The sequence below is a fragment of the Gopherus evgoodei genome, chromosome 7 (genome assembly GCF_007399415.2).
Source record: "Gopherus evgoodei ecotype Sinaloan lineage chromosome 7, rGopEvg1_v1.p, whole genome shotgun sequence".
Classification (NCBI taxonomy): Eukaryota; Metazoa; Chordata; order Testudines; family Testudinidae; genus Gopherus; species Gopherus evgoodei.
The window spans coordinates 59,868,574-59,884,536 of NC_044328.1; the positions used below are offsets into that span (position 1 = coordinate 59,868,574).

Sequence of the window (15,963 nt, forward strand, 5' to 3'; positions counted from 1 at the left end):
CTTGATCACCACATCTGGAGTTCCAGGAGCATGTTGCCACTTTGAAATAAACACTTCAGAGTAGGAACACCAATAGCCCTGCAAGTTAAGTGAGCATAGCTCCAGTGAAGTCTGTGGGACACTGCTGATTTACACCAGCTGAGGATCAGTCCCTAAGTCTGTAGAGCTGCAAGGGCAATATCAATACTGGCATGTATCAGCTCTTTGAAATGAAAAATCTGCTCTGTGGGCAGTTCAGTCTCCACATCCACTCAGTCTATGACCCTCTGCTGAGACTGGGTACAAAAATGCCAGTCGTGGCCTCTTTTGAAATCTCATTGGTTATTACTAGTCTCTAGAGAGAGATTGCTCCCATGGATACTCAATTACAAAAAAACCTCTGGGATTGTCAGGCAGCACCAACACATTTATTAAAGCAACCAAAACAACATTCTTAGTCTCCATGCTGAAGATTGTGCCAAACTTGTGACTACTGAAACATTTTCTTTTGTCATGAGACATCAGCAAAACAACAGTGAGATAACATAGCATATTCTGTTTAAAAGTAGTTCCCGGCTGAAGATGAATGATGGAAGGGACACAGAGGACCACATGTGTATTAGCCAGGCCAGCCCAGCCCTGCAGGTCAGAGTGCAGGAAAAAGAGTTTTAACAAAGGAATTTAAGCCAATGGGATAAGAGTAATTTTAGTACTAATAGGCTTTGGAAGCCAGCCATTGGTAAAGCACAACCAGCACGCGGCACTGCATCTGATGGGAAGGAAACCAAACATGCAATGCAGATAACTAGCCTCAACCATTAGCATCGTTGCAGTAAAGGAAAATTATTTATATTCTGTCATCATCCTCGAGTGTCATTAAGAAGTTTGGGTAAAATCTCCTTAGTGATAATGAAAAACACCTAAGGCTTGAGAAACACTCTCGCCCCTTCCCTTTTTCATTTCACCCTGGAATTAAGACCTACAGCTCCTCTACGACACAAGTTTGGCATTCATTTCTTTGAGGTTTGAATTCTTGGTTCATCTTTGGCATTCTGATGGCAGCTTCATTCTCTCACTCTCTCTCTTTCACCCCTCCCTCCCTGGGACAAGGAAATTACTTAAGAGAATTTGGTTTGTTTATATGCTATTCCCTAATCCTTCATCTCATATGTGAACAAAGAACTGCACTTCCCCCCATCAACTGATAGGAGCCCCAAATCCAGTGGCTATTTTTTAATAAAAAAGGGAATCTGGACAGAATACCCTTAAGGCTGCCTCATAAGACCTCTCATGTGGAGACAGCCCAGAGAGATGCCAATTCCAAAAGCACATTCTGGAAGGTCACCAGTCAGGGCCACCCAGAGGGTGGGGCAAGTGGGGTAATTTGCCCCAGGCCCCGCAGGGGCCCTGTGGCAGTCTGGGTCTTCAGCTGCATTTCAGCAGCAGGGGGCCCTTCAGCGCTGCCGAAGACGTGAAGCGACTGAAGGGCCCCCTCCGCCGAAATGCCACCGAAGACCCAAACCACCGCCGAGTGAGTACAAGCACTACAGCTCCCCAGCTTTGCCCCAGGCCCCCTGAATCCTCTGGGAGGTGCTGTTACCAGTCACCGCCCCCCTTCACATACACCTTCCCTTTCATCTCAAAGGCATGTTCTTTGTTTCAGGTTGTGAAGAAAAAGCAGCGGACGAGAATAGTGGAATTTTTTATTGATGTGGCACGAGAGTGCTTCAACATCGGAAACTTCAACTCAATGATGGCCATTATCTGTGAGTATCTCCAGCATAGCTGCTGGCTTGTAGTCAAGACCACCACACTTGACAGCCTAAGCAACATGAGCATGGTCACATATTCTCCAGCTTCACTGACTCCATCTGCAGGCATATCCTGTGCTGTGGTATCATGCACCCGTGACAGATTAATGCATGGGTGTTAGCTGGAAGTCTCAGCCTTGAAGTGTCTTCCAAAGAATAAAATGCACAAGACTGTAAAAATGCAACACTGACATTTAAAAAAAGTACACTCAAACTTTGTTTTAATCATCTTTCTCTCCCTTACATTTCAGCTGGCATGAACCTGAGTCCTGTAGCACGGCTAAAGAAAACCTGGTCCAAGGTCAAAACAGCAAAATTCGATGTTTTAGAGGTATATACAACATTTACACCCTGTTTAATAAAAATCAGGTACTAATGCCTTAGGCATAGGTGTGGATGCATATAAGTTGGAGATGGTTGGCACTATTTCTCTTGACTTGAAGTCCTCTCCCTGCCATGGGAAAAAGATTGATATAGATTTTCTTCTTTTTAATTCCCTTCAGATGACACTTTTTCTAACAGTGGAATGAATTCTCAAACCAAAGATATTCCTAGGCACTTCCTTTAACAGTGACCATTTCTCTCACCTCTAGATCTAAATGGATGTGTCTTTTTTACCGTGATCTCTAATTAAAGAACTCCATCTAGTGGAGATCTGGGATCAAAAAATGTTCACTAAGAAACTTCTCAAAACACAATCAACAGACAGATAAAAATGTAGATTAAGTGCTTTTAGGGAAGCACATTGTTCCCTTTAAATGTTCCCTAAGCCACTAAAAGGTGTTTATTAAATGTAATATCAATCCAGTACCTTGCATCCAAAGCTTAGATCCAAACTACATACATTGACTGGCCTGCCTTGAATGATTATGAATGGATCCGAAAAGAAATAAAGAAAAGCAGATGTTACTCTTTGTATAATTAGATCAACTGCTAAAAAAAACAATCATTGGATTAGATCATATCTATGAGAAACATAATAATAGTATTTTGGGACGGGGGGTTATTTGAAACAGCATCACATGGACCCATCCAGCAACTTTTGTAATTACCGGACAGCCCTACAGGGAGCAGCACAGAGATCTCAGACTGCCAACAGTAATCGGGAAAAAATTGTCATCCCCGTTTTCAACCTGTTCATTAAAGATATCTACTTTCTGCACAAGATGCACACAAACCGCTTGCCCAATGGACAGATAAACTTCAAGGTAGGTGTCTCCAATTATAGAAGTAGCATAATCAAATGCTGTATATTCATTTTTAAATTCCCAAATATTTGTAAATAGAGAATTCTTATAGTCCAGTATAAATATGTCTCCTAAATTATTCAGCCTGCCTGTAATCTATACACGGAGGCAAATAGTTTTCCAGGGGAAGGACTGTGAACTTTAGATATCTAATTCCTATAAGCATAATACACTGGAAAGCATGAAGTAGATTTAGTACATCTAGATTACAGATCAAATACCACACACACACACATGTACGCATATAAACTGCAGAAATTTAATTCAGCTATGTTAACTGATCGTTCCAATACAATTGAAAACACTAGTGATACCATATTTAAAAGCTGAATATAAAAGAATAGGCAAAATGCACAAGAAAATGTAGAAAGTATGCAATCAGGGGTGACTTTAGTCAACTGGCTCTGTTAACCAAAGTGACACGAGACAGATGAAATTGAAAGAAGACAGGATTTCAGCAGAGAAGAGGGAAATGCTGGGTAGAATACAATGTGATGAAACACTAGTATGAAGGATGCTAAAGAAAGGGAAAATCCTTCAACAACACTTAACAAGGGAGCTCGGATAATAAGAGGCTTGAAAAGTCATGAAAGAGAAATTACAAGATCACACGTGGAGGTGGATAGAGGAACTTATAGAATAGTATTGAGAGTATACAAAAGATGATTTTAAAGAGCCAGTGTAGAAAAATTAAAAGATAGAAGAAGTTGTGAAAACAAAAGTTATCTCCAAGCACAAAAGAAGCCATGCTGGATTATTAAAGGGTAAATGCAGCAGAAAACAAATCAACTTTGTTTCATTCTTCTGAAGGGAAAATGGACGTTTGTGACAAATGAGGTGTTTTTTCTAGAGTAGGACAAGAAAAGTATTTTGGCTGATAACAGTTGATTAGTTGACACTGGGCCAAATCTAGAGATCCTGATTCAAGCAAATTCACACTAAGGGCTTGTCTACAAAGAGCAGCACTGATCACTAGTAGGGTGCAATTTCTAAAGCACACCAACATGTTGTGCACTAATTGGCCCATGTAGACCCTGCTAGCACAAACTAAAAGTTTCCTAGTGCTCATCAATGTAGTGCTGTTTCAAACAAGGTCTACACAGGCTAGTTGAGTGTACACCACATTGGTTCGCTTTAGAAATCCCTCCCCCATCTAATGGGCACTGTTGTTTCATATACGCTAGAACTAGGTTACTGAAGCTTCTCTCTTACTGAGTAATTTGATTATTGAAGATTCACTAGACCTGACATGGTTCCTCCTCAAATACCAAGAGAAGTACTGAACCTCTAACAGAACGATCTTTAGAGGGTATTAGAAATAGGGGAAGTAACCAACAGGTTAGAAGTGTGGGTGTTACACCTAAAGTTGAAAACAAATCTAAGCGAAGTTGAGGATGTTGCACCATAGGTCTATCAAGCTTAGCTCCAGCAATGGAGCAAGCAGTGGAAAAAACTGACTAGACAGAAAGAGGGGATCAAACTTTGAGTCACAAGGCACTGGAGAGATGTAGAGAAACACAAATTCCTAAGTCTAGAAAGCAGCACACGTAAGTTTAGCTGTACAAATTCTGTGACGGTCAGTAGGAGCTGCTATGCTGAATAACCACATGCTGCAGCCAAATGGTATTTAGCGGTACTTCAAAAAAGCCAATAAATGTACTGAAGGAACACACAAGAGACACTTCCAGTAGTTGAACAATGATGACATAAGTTGAGTACCCTATTTTCTTTTCCATGAGATACTCTTTCCCAAGTACATGTGGAGGACTAGTGAGGACACATTTGGAATTCTAAGCACATTTCTGGCTGACTGCTCAGGAACCAGATTGCTAGAGAGGAAGAATTGTGAGAGACAGCCTGAACTATTTAAAGAACTTAAATAGAAAAGCTAACAACATTAGGTCTATATTCTTGCAGCAATAGGTGACATTAAGGCATTCAGAATCCGGAAAAGATTGAGGGTGGGTGGTGAAGGATAGTAGTTACAACACTATTTTAACATCTGTCAAATGTCAGATCAGATTCCAGAGAACAGAAGCTAAGTAAAAGGTTGGAGCCTATAGGAATTTCTCTTTATAGAGAATTGCTAGGTATATGGAAAAGATTACAATGGCGAAAAGCAGCAGCTCTGGTAAATGGCACCAGGAGAGAACTTTGACTCTCTCAGAGCACTATACTAATGCAAACAAGGGCTTGAACCAGGAGTTCCCATCTTGCCCTGCACTAATAAAGGATTAGCAAGGAGTGACAGATTGGGAGAAAAGTCAGAGTAGGGCGTGGAGTTCTCTCTAGAATGCTTGTCTTTAGAACCCCTACTCTAATGTCTAGAATTCCCACTCTGGACTATATAAAAAACAAACACACACCTAAAACATTTTCAAGCCCAAATTGATTCATTGCTATAGCCCAGTGCACTCCTGTTAAGGAATCTGCTAATTCTCAAGTCCTCATTTCATCTGCACAGCAAACAAGAATACATCTTAATACCTAGGAATAGCAGTTACCATTCTCCTCCCTTGTCATTCAAATATCAAGTATCTCACATCAGTAATGTCCAATACACAATGCATCCAATAAGGAAATACAGAATTTATTTACAGTACAGACCTGGGGCCCAATCCTGCTTCTATTTGAAGTTAGTGAGAAAACTGCCATTGACCTCAACAGAAACAATACTTCAGTCCATGGCTGCTGCTATTAGATTTTTTTTAAAATCTGCATGTGATTTACATAGCAGAATTTGGACCAGACTTGGATTCTCTCCCTGCATAATAATTGCAGACACATTCTGATATTCCGTATATACTCCTAAAAGCATGTTTGATTAAAAAAGAAACAAAACACCACATACACAACCACATTCATTCTAACAAATATGAGAAACGGTGCTCCTGGAAATATTTAGTGGAAAAAATAGCTGTTCATTACATAAATTAAATAGTTTGCCTAGTTTAAATTTAAGGGATGCTTTACAAATGAACTAAGACCCTTTCTCTGAAGAGCTTATACTTAGGGCTGCTTTGAAATTTTTAGTTCAATGGAGAGATCACACACACAAAGCAAGAAATGGGTCAACAGCTCGTGATTCTGGAGCAGAAAGAGGAAGGCTTGCTGGTGGACCTTGGGATATAAAGGAGAAGAGAAATATTTGTTGTTTGGCAAATAGTGACAAACTGTTCCAAGTCTAGGGGACCCCCAGAAGAGCAGGTGTGAAGCTAGGAATGAAAGAAGGTTAAAAGGACCAGTAAGGAGACAGGATAGGGAGTGAGAAGGTGGAGTAGAGGAAGATGAGCAGAGACATCAGCCAGACAAGATTAAAGGGCCTTGAACCTGAGGCCAAGGAGCCTGACTGAATTTGATAGGAAACCGAAGAAAAAGTTTGTTTAATATTATGTTGTTTTTATTGCCTCATGCAGAAATTTTGGGAAATTTCAAGACTAATTCATGATTTCATAACATGGAAACAAGTAGAGTGTCCTTTTGAGAAGGATAAGAAGATCCAGAGTTATCTACTCACGGCACCTATTTACAGTGAAGAAGGTAAAAGCTCTCAGTCTTTTATTTACGTTTATAGTGGGTCTTCCCTTCTATTGTTGCATAGGCATGGGAAGAGCACCAGAGAAGGAAAAATAAAGAAATGTGTAAGCAAAAAAAAAAAAAAAAAAAAGGCATCCTACTTTTTTAATCTTCCTGAACTGGCCCTCCAGGTCACATTACAAAAATGACATGGCAGTTTAGATAAGTTTGTATGACCACTGCCCACATTTTACTAATCTGGCATCTACCAACATCATTATTTCATTGATTATTTTAATGATTCTTTAAGAAACTGGACATATCCATTTTTGATCGCTCTTATTTGTTTTATTATCTAGCTCTGTTCATAGCATCCTTCGAAAGTGAAGGTCCAGAAAATCACATGGAAAAAGACAGCTGGAAGACACTCAGGTATAAAATCTTTTCAAAATCCTAGCCCCTTTCTGTGTCCATAAACAATCTCTTTTGTTTGCACTCACTTCATGCAGTGAGCATATACACAGCCAGATTTGCATGTTCCATGTATTGTGGGGATGGACACATAGCTTTGAAATTTCCCCTTTTTGTTTGCATACAAAGAGAAAGAACTGATTTACTCAGCTGTGCACACCACACATTGAAATTAAAATTTAGGTCTCAAAACTATTTATAAGTGATTTTCAACCTCTTTAAACATTTAGTTTTGACTCCACAATCCTAGTTGAAGAGACCCTGAAGAGGCTGAGAGATGAAATAATAGGGTGTTATTTCTCAGAGTTAAGTATGGTTGCGATGATGGCTGGAGACATTATGCCAGGGTAATGCAGAGGAAGGTATAGTGCCACCAGGAATGCTTGGAGGAGCCTGCTCAAGAGCAGTAGTTGCTACTTACGTACAGGAGGTGTAGCATGCACTAAACCCAGCACTACCCTCCAAGCACCAGCCAATGTGTTGGGGAGAAATGTAGTATTTGCCTGAACCCACCCCTCCTTTGGGTACTGCAGCACTGTTGACAGTGCAAGAAGCCAAATTATGGCTGCCCTTTCTGGACAGATGCCCGTGGATGGTCAGGGCAGGGAGAGGACTCTCTCCATTGTCCACTACTCCAGGGGCTCACTGTACTTGGGCTTTGAATGCGCAGATTCCTGTTAAAGCCCTACAATTGCATTGACATTAGACTGCACAGTCATCATTCACACACTTGCCATTCTGATCAGATAGGAGGAAAGATTTAGAGCCAGATTCTCAGCTGATGTAAATCAGCACCTCTATTGACTTCAGTTGAGCTATCCCAGGTAAGACCAGTTTAGGATCTGGCCCTTAAAGAAAATTCTAATAAAAAAACAAGGAATCTGACACGACTTCATTACCTTGAACAAGAATGCCTCTTTCATTGTGGTAGGAAGAAGAATTGCTATAATACATGTGATTTATTTTTTTTCATTTCTAGGACAACTCTGCTTAATAGGGCCTGAGATTTTGGATCTGACCTGCAGAATCTAAAGCACACAGGAAGAACTTTGTTTTTAAATAGTGAATGTCTTGGATTGAGAAACAAGACCTCACTGGCTGAGGTCTGTTTTGTATATACAATACCTTTTATGAAATAAAGATGGTAAATATTTCACGTCAACCTTAAGGCACTTAAAAATGAAGGATTTTGGTTTTTATTTTAAAAACATAAGGGCAGGGCCCTGTTCTCAGAGATGAAGTGTGTATCATGGGACATGGTATCCATGGTGAGGTCTTAGTCTAATGACATCCAAATCTTTATTTTGATTACTTCCACCTTAAAAAAACAAAAACATAAACACACCAAATACAACCAAAACACTGCACAGGTTTCAACACCATTAGGTCCCAATCCTACAAACACTGACACATCTCCTTAACTTTAAGCAGGTAAGGAATTGAAGGGAAGGAATGAAGAGTCACATTCAAATCCCTGGGACAACTCGCATGCTGAAGTCAAGGAGGTGCATCAGTGTCTGCAGGACCAGGGCCTTAGACATCCGCAGTGAGGCTGTTCCTCTCTTATATCGGAGAATAGTGCCTTACAAGGTACTGAAATTGTCCAGTGTACCTTCTGTGATTCTGGGCTGGAAGCAAGCAAAATAAAAATATGAATGTCTAAAAACCAGCTATAACGTACTTTGTAAATAAACTGGAAGATATGGCACATGAACTAGAGTATGCCTGCCTACAACAGTGAAGGTGCAGCAAAACATATTTTTGTTACATGCTTTGAAGAGAAGAAATGGGACAACTGCTAGATTTTTTTTTAAAGTATTAACACTTTGGGAACTATCCTTTGAGTTTTGGGTGCAGAATATTTTTCATTTTCTTTATCAGGGATTTATTTTAAAAAGAGAAAAGAGTGTCTAATCTAGATAATCTCAACAAAATTAATGTGTCTTTTGGAAAATAAGTTTTAAAATGAGAGGGGGAGGGAGGACATGAACTGGGACATCAAATTTGAAGCTTAAAGGAGCAAGACATGCCATTTCCATTCAATTTGGGCATCTCATTCCCTAGGTCCCTTTGAAAATGCTAGCCTGAATTGACAGACAACCAATTAAGACTAAGAATCTATGGCATCTGATTATTCTGGCATATATTCAAGCTATCATTGTAGGCCTCAGCCAAAGCCCATTAAAATTAATGTTAAGTTAAAAACATACAATGACACCGAATCAGGCCTTTAAACCCCAAATCAGGGTCCTAATTAGGGATGATCTATAAACTAATGATGCTTCCAATTTCTCCTTTTAACTGTTCTTGATTTTAGGATAATTTGACTATGATAACCAGTGTGTCTGACCAGCTCATATTACACTGCAGGCTACCCATTTTCAGAACAAATTTAATCATCCTCCCCGTTCCCATGATGTCTGAACCAGGAGGGAGACCAAAAAAATCAGGCTCTGATTTTGTTTAATGAACCTACTGTTACCCAGGACTGTCAGTTCTCTTTCCCAACACTTGTTCTCTTAAGGGCTGAGGACTGAATATTTATCTAGATAATGAGAAACTCCAGACAGTTACATTAGAAAGGATTGTTTCAATGCCATCAACAGCTTGGAAGGGATACAAACACTCATATATGTCAGGGCATTAACCAATCTCTAACTGAGGGGGTTGAGAAAAAGCTTGGCCTATGAGCAAGTTTGTGCTGTACACTCATGTAGATGGGCAGGTACCTTCCTCTGATGCATCTTGTGCTGACCTCTGTTGGAGACAGAATGCTTGACTAGCTGGACCACAGGTCAGGGCCGTTAAAGCAATTTCTCTGTTCCAATCCTGCAAACGCTTCCTACTGAATGCTTACAACCTTAAGTAGTCCTGCTTGCATTTACCCACAGTAAGCGTTTGCAGCGTTAAGCCCTTAATATGTTTCCAACTAGAGCTTTTTTCCCTAGATATTTGTTCTTATGAAAAGTAAATACACCAGGTGGGGAGGGGAGGCTGCAGGGGGAAGGAAAGGACTTTTTGCTGTTCTCATAGCACTGAGATCAAAGAGCAACAAACAAAAGCTAAATAGTTGCCATTAAACAAACAAATCTGATTCAAGTGGAAGGAGGAAGTACAAAGCTAGCTGTGAACACCAACGGCCCAGAGAAAGCAAGATGATAGCTCTGTTTCTTGTGATCTGCTGCTATTTTTCCTGTGCTGAAGTACTGATTTTCAGCCCTGGGGTAGAGTAAGAATATTTATACTGTATTATTACAGTGTTTTGCACTTTCAGAGAAGTTCTAGCTAGTGATATAGTCAGACACTATAAAAAGGGATTGTATATCAGCTTTGTTTATGTAATTGAAATTTTAAAAGGGATGCTTAAAATTTAAGAAAGTATATATTTGAAATGCAGTTTTAGAACACTTTCTGTATGTGTATTAAAAAAAGCTTTTACATGAATGTGCACTTCACTGGTCTATCAGTCCTAGTATATACTTGAAATCAGTGCAGTGTCTACATGGGTTTGTTTTTAATTTTTTTCCTCCTTCAATTTGATACATTCCTTAAATACTGTGTTCTGGTATTCTGAGCTGCATTGCTACATATAAAGCTGTACCATAAAGCAGGATATTCTGTGTTTGACTGGATGTGCTTGCATTAATAAAAAACCAAGTTGCTTCAACCAGGCTAAACTTTATCTGTGGTTATTTTTCTCTTGCAATCTGATGAAGTTGCAACTGAGGGCATCCAACATTGGCAGGTAATGTAGCTTTTTGTGAATCGGCTGGCTGACTGAAATTTCAGCTCGGGCTTATAGATATCTGATCTTACCTTATGCTTCCCTGAAGAGTTCAATATATATTCAAGGAAAATCTACTGCATCATTAAGCTCAGAGCATGTTTTTTCCACACACATTGAACTATATATTCAAATATACAATAAATAATAGCATACTGCTGCTCCAACATAAGCAGGAAGACAGGCAGTTTAGCTGCCTAAAACACTTCACATAACCTGAATGTGAAGTTCCAGAGTGTCTCCTCTCACCCATATACTTTATCTTGTTTATATAGCAGCCATAAAAGATGTACACTAGCTTCAGCACACTAGAAAGTTTGTGTCACGGAGGAATCCTGGCACTTCAATAATTCCTAGATATTACTTTCCAGCAATAGAATAGAATCATAAGACTGGAAGGGACCTCAAGGGGTCATCTATTCCAGGCCCCTGCACTCATGGCAGGACTAAGTATTATCTAGACCATCCATGACAGGTGTTTTACCTGCTCTTGGAAATCTCCAACAATGGAGATTCCACAATCTCCCTAGGCAATCTATTCCAGTACTTAACCACCCTGACTGTGGCACTAGAAGTTTTTCTTAATGTCCAACTAAAACTGCCCTTGCTGCAATTTAAGCCCATTGCTTCTTGTCCTATTCTCAGAGGTTCAGGAGAATAATTTTTCTTCCTCCTTGTAACAATCTTTTATGTACTTGAAAAGTTACATGCCCCCTCAGACTTCTTTCTTCAGAGTAAACAAACCCTTTTTTTGCAATCTTCCCTCATAGATCATGTTTTCTAGATGTTTAATCATTTTGTTGCTCTTTTCTGGACTTTCTCCAATTTGTCCACATCTTTCCTGAAACATGGCACCCAGAACTGGACACAGTGCTCCAGTTCAGGCCTAATCAGCACAGACTAGAGTGGAAGAACTACTACTCATCTCGTGCTTACAACACTCCTGCTAATACACCCCAGAATGATGTTTGCTTTTTTTTTTTTAAAAACAGTGTTACACTGTTGACTTATATTTAGCTTGTGATCCACTATGACCCCCAATCCCTTTCCACAGTACTCCTTCCTAGGCAGTCATTTCCCATTTTGTATGCATGCAACTGATTGTTCCTTTCTAAGTGGAGTACTTTACATTTGTCCTTATTGAATTTCATCCTATTTGCTTCTCCAGTTTGTCCAGACCATTGTGGATTTTAATCCTATCCTCCAAAGAACTTGCAACCTCTCCCATCTTGATATCATCCACAAACTTCATAAGCGTACTATCTATGCCATTAGCTAAATCATTGAGGAAGATATTGAACAGAATTGGACCCATAACTGATCCCTGCAGGACCCTACTTGTTATGCCCTTCCAGCTTGACTGTAAACCACTGATAACTACTCCCTGGGGATGGTTTCCAACCAATTCTGCACCCACCTTGTAGTAGCTCCAGCCAGGCTGCATTTCCCTCATTTATTTGTGAGAAGGTCATGCAAGACAGTATCAAAAGCCTTACTAACTTCAAGATATACCACATCTACCACTCCTCCCATCCACAAGGCTTGTTATCCTTTGTCAAAGAAAGCTGTTAGGTTGGTTTGACACTACTTGTTCTTGACAAATCCATACAGTTACTTATCACCTTATCTTCTTCTAGGTGTTTGTAAACTGATTGTTTAATTATATGCTCCGTTATCTTTCTGGATACTGAAGTTAAGCTGACTGGTCTGTAATTCTCCAACTTGTCCTTATTTCCCTTTTTTCTAGATTAGAAAAGGGCAAATATAGTTCCAGTCCTTGGGAATTTCTCCAGTCTTCCATGACTTTTCAAAGATAATTGCTAATGGCTCAGCAATCTCCTCAGTCAGCTCCTTGTGTGTTTTACAATGTATTTCACCAGGTTCTGGTGAGTTGAAGACATCTAACACATCTAAGGAATTTTTAACTTGTTCTTTCCCTATTTTAGCCTCTGATCCTGCTTCATTTTCACTGGTATTCACCATGTTAGATGTTCAATTGCTATTAACATTTTTGGTGAAAACCAAAACAAAAAAGAGTCATTAAGCATTTCTGCCATTTCCACATTTTCTGTTATTGTTTCCCGCCACCCATGCCTACCTTATCCTTGATCTTCCTCTTGCTTCCAATGAATTTGTTCAATGTTTTCTTGTTACCCAGAGACTATTGCCAAAGCACTCTATTTTACATTGCCCTATTTTACAGGTAGGGAAAATGAGATAGAAAGAAGTGACCTGCTTAATGTGTTGTGTGACCGTGGGCAAGTGAATCCAAGTCTCCTAGATTGCAGGCGTATGCCCTATCCATGCTGTCTCATTATCCAAGAACACAAGCCAGTTACCAATGTCATAACCCCACAAATCCATCCTTGAAAAGAGAGCTGACCAACTGATGGGGTTGATTTGTGGCAGTCTCAAATACTCAGAGTGGATTGTATTAGCAACTAAACTTTCAAAATGGACTTGCAGAGCAGAGCAATACAGCTTTCATCACAAACAGTTCCCATTATAGCTTGTTGGAGAAGATGAAGTTTACCAGAAATAACAGGAACCAACTGGCAAGTGTTTTCCTGATGGTCAGTTCATCCTCACAAATGAACATGCATATTGCATACTGGGAGAATCACTTCTAATCATGCTCTCATCCAGTCATTAACATTAAAATTACTATTTTACTCAACACAGGCATGGGCATAAACAATAGAATTGCCTTCCAGACACTTACTTCCACTGAACACAATATGACTACGTCAAGCAATAATGCAATGCCAGTAAGATGTTTTTGAACAATACAAGTAAAATTGTTGATCAAACTAAATATCTGAGGAGTAAAATTTTCAAGCAAACAACCCCCAAACAGCAAAATTAACTTTGCCAGTCAACTAAACCAACTGATATTCATGTCCTCTTCAGGGGGATCGATTATTCTTTAGAACTGACTATGAGACAGATGTTTCCTTTCAGCAATCCGAAATGCAGCTGAGCTACTCCATTTTTTCAGGATTGCCTGTTCTCGCTCTGCCCAAATAATCAGAAAAGCCTGTGTACAGAGGTTAGAAACCTACTGTTGCTAGTGGCTGCAGAGAACCATAAAACAGGACTCTGTGGACAGCAAGATAATAACTCCCATAAAATTAAATTGCAGAAATAGTTAATCTGAAACCATTAGTGCAGGCTATCTAGGAAGAATTTCTAGCTCAGTGAGCAGCCAGACTAACAATGGCTGTTTTCAAATTCTTCTTCCCACACACATCACTGCAAAGGTAGAGGTAACTGGCTATGCTTTGAGGTTTCTGCATATCTCAATAGACCTCCTATACTGCTGCCCTGACAATGCACCATATTTGGAAAAGCAATTCACAAAACTTTCCAAGTTGAAAGCCTCTTCTCGACACTTCATTCGCACAGCCACTCAGAGATGGGCCTAGAGGCTCAGAACAGTTAGAAATAAAATCTCTGGGTACCTTTCTGAAAAGGATTTGCAGTAATTTTCAGGGCACCATTAGAAACCTAATTATCTCTGTGGGATGATTCAGATCTGTTAAAGGAAAGAAACCTGTCTAAATTCAGCAAAAAGAACAGGAGTACTTGTGGCACTTTAGAGACTAACAAATTTATTTGGGCATAAACTTTCGTGGGCTATGAAGCGGCTTTTAGCCCACGAAAGCTTATGCCCAAATAAATTTACTAGTCTCTAAGGTGCCACAAGGATTCCTCATTCTTTTTGCTGATACAGACTAACACGGCTGCTACTCTGAAACCTGTCTAAATTCAGTGTAAGCATTTCTAATGGCAGTAGTACCTCAGCACCGGATTTGTTTTCTCACCATGGCTTACTGCAGTGCAACATACTCTGCTCTCAAGTATCTTTTCATAAGAAAAGGAAATGTTAATTACAATTAATATACAAATTGCACTTAGTTCTTTTGTGCCCTATTCAAAAGATTGTGAATTTCTTCCTTACCCAAAACTAGAGAAACACTCTACCTTTGACATGCACTTCAGATTTCTAAACACTAAACCAATGGAAATATTTGTGTGTCTGATCTACCAGGATGTTCTTAAGATGCATATCAGATATTTAATGAAAAATCTGTTCCTTACTTGTGTTACTAACATCAAAAAATCAAAAACACAATTCTATACATCTTAAATTTTGTAAAAAATCTTTCACAAGACAAATCTATGGAGATCTGAAACTACTTAATGGAGTTCAATCAAAACCTGTTTTTTCCCCATCATTTACTGGCAAACTAAGAGAAATCCTGTCATGATTCTACAACACTACTGAATCTGAAGGAAATATTCCAGCATTAAAATACAATAGATCCAAATTCAAACCAAAACTCTGGATCCAAAAAACTCCTACCTTTTTTTGACAAGGAAGAAGAGGTGAGATTTGAACTCAGATATAGTCTTCACAAGGAGGCCCCAACATTTCGAAATTGGCCTAGATCAAGATGCCCCTGTAACTGAGTTATTTGCTATTCAGATATTAATCTTTATCTTTATTTAGGGTTAGAATTTTTTATTAAATGTGTCAGATTTATCAATGGTCTTCCATTAGGATTCCATTATGTATCATGAGCCTTTTTCAGGTAACCCCTTAAGTGGATGCTGGAAGTCAGCGAGATGTATGCATTTTCTGAATCTGTGTCTGGTACTGAAAAAAAACTGGAAAGCAGTAGGAGTAAAGGTAAACTCAGATGAATTTTATTATCCACCCACAGCCAAAAGATGATCAGTGTGTGTTTATTTTTGTTAGTATTGCGTGAGTATTTAAGGAACATAGTAACTCATGAGGAGAATCCACTTGTGTTTCCTTAATAATGTTTCAAGTATTCTCCCAGAAGCGAGAAAAATCCTACAAATGGCCTCATCAGATTCCAGAAAAGTTTCTCACCATAAACTGCTGTTTCTGCACATTGTAGCACAGTTGAAAACTGGAAAAGAATTTGCTACAATGTATCACCCATAAACATTGAAACTTACATGGAACACAGTTTAGACCATATGAACATACTGAGGCACAATTAACTCTTTTCTTATTAAATTCACAAACTATAAAAAGCACATGTCTAAGAACTGCAATGAATTTTGTTGAATTCCCCTCCCCTGGAAGTTTCAAAAAACGGACAGAGTCCCCTCACATGGGGCT

At 39.3% G+C, this 15,963-nt stretch overlaps 1 protein-coding gene across 4 annotated transcripts in view; it reads left to right on the top strand.

Moving 5' to 3' along the window:
• RASGEF1A (RasGEF domain family member 1A) overlaps positions 1-10,690 on the top strand; it is a 285,401-nt gene extending 274,711 nt beyond the window's left edge. For all 4 annotated transcript variants that reach the window (XM_030570254.1, XM_030570252.1, XM_030570251.1 and 1 more), the window contains exons 8-13: positions 1,643-1,745; positions 2,042-2,121; positions 2,807-2,998; positions 6,454-6,577; positions 6,913-6,985; positions 8,004-10,690. In XM_030570254.1, coding sequence (XP_030426114.1) covers positions 1,643-1,745; positions 2,042-2,121; positions 2,807-2,998; positions 6,454-6,577; positions 6,913-6,985; positions 8,004-8,028 — 597 coding nt within the window. In that variant the 3' untranslated portion in view covers positions 8,029-10,690. The remainder of the gene's footprint in view (positions 1-1,642; positions 1,746-2,041; positions 2,122-2,806; positions 2,999-6,453; positions 6,578-6,912; positions 6,986-8,003) is intronic.
• Positions 10,691-15,963: the final 5,273 nt, after the last annotated feature.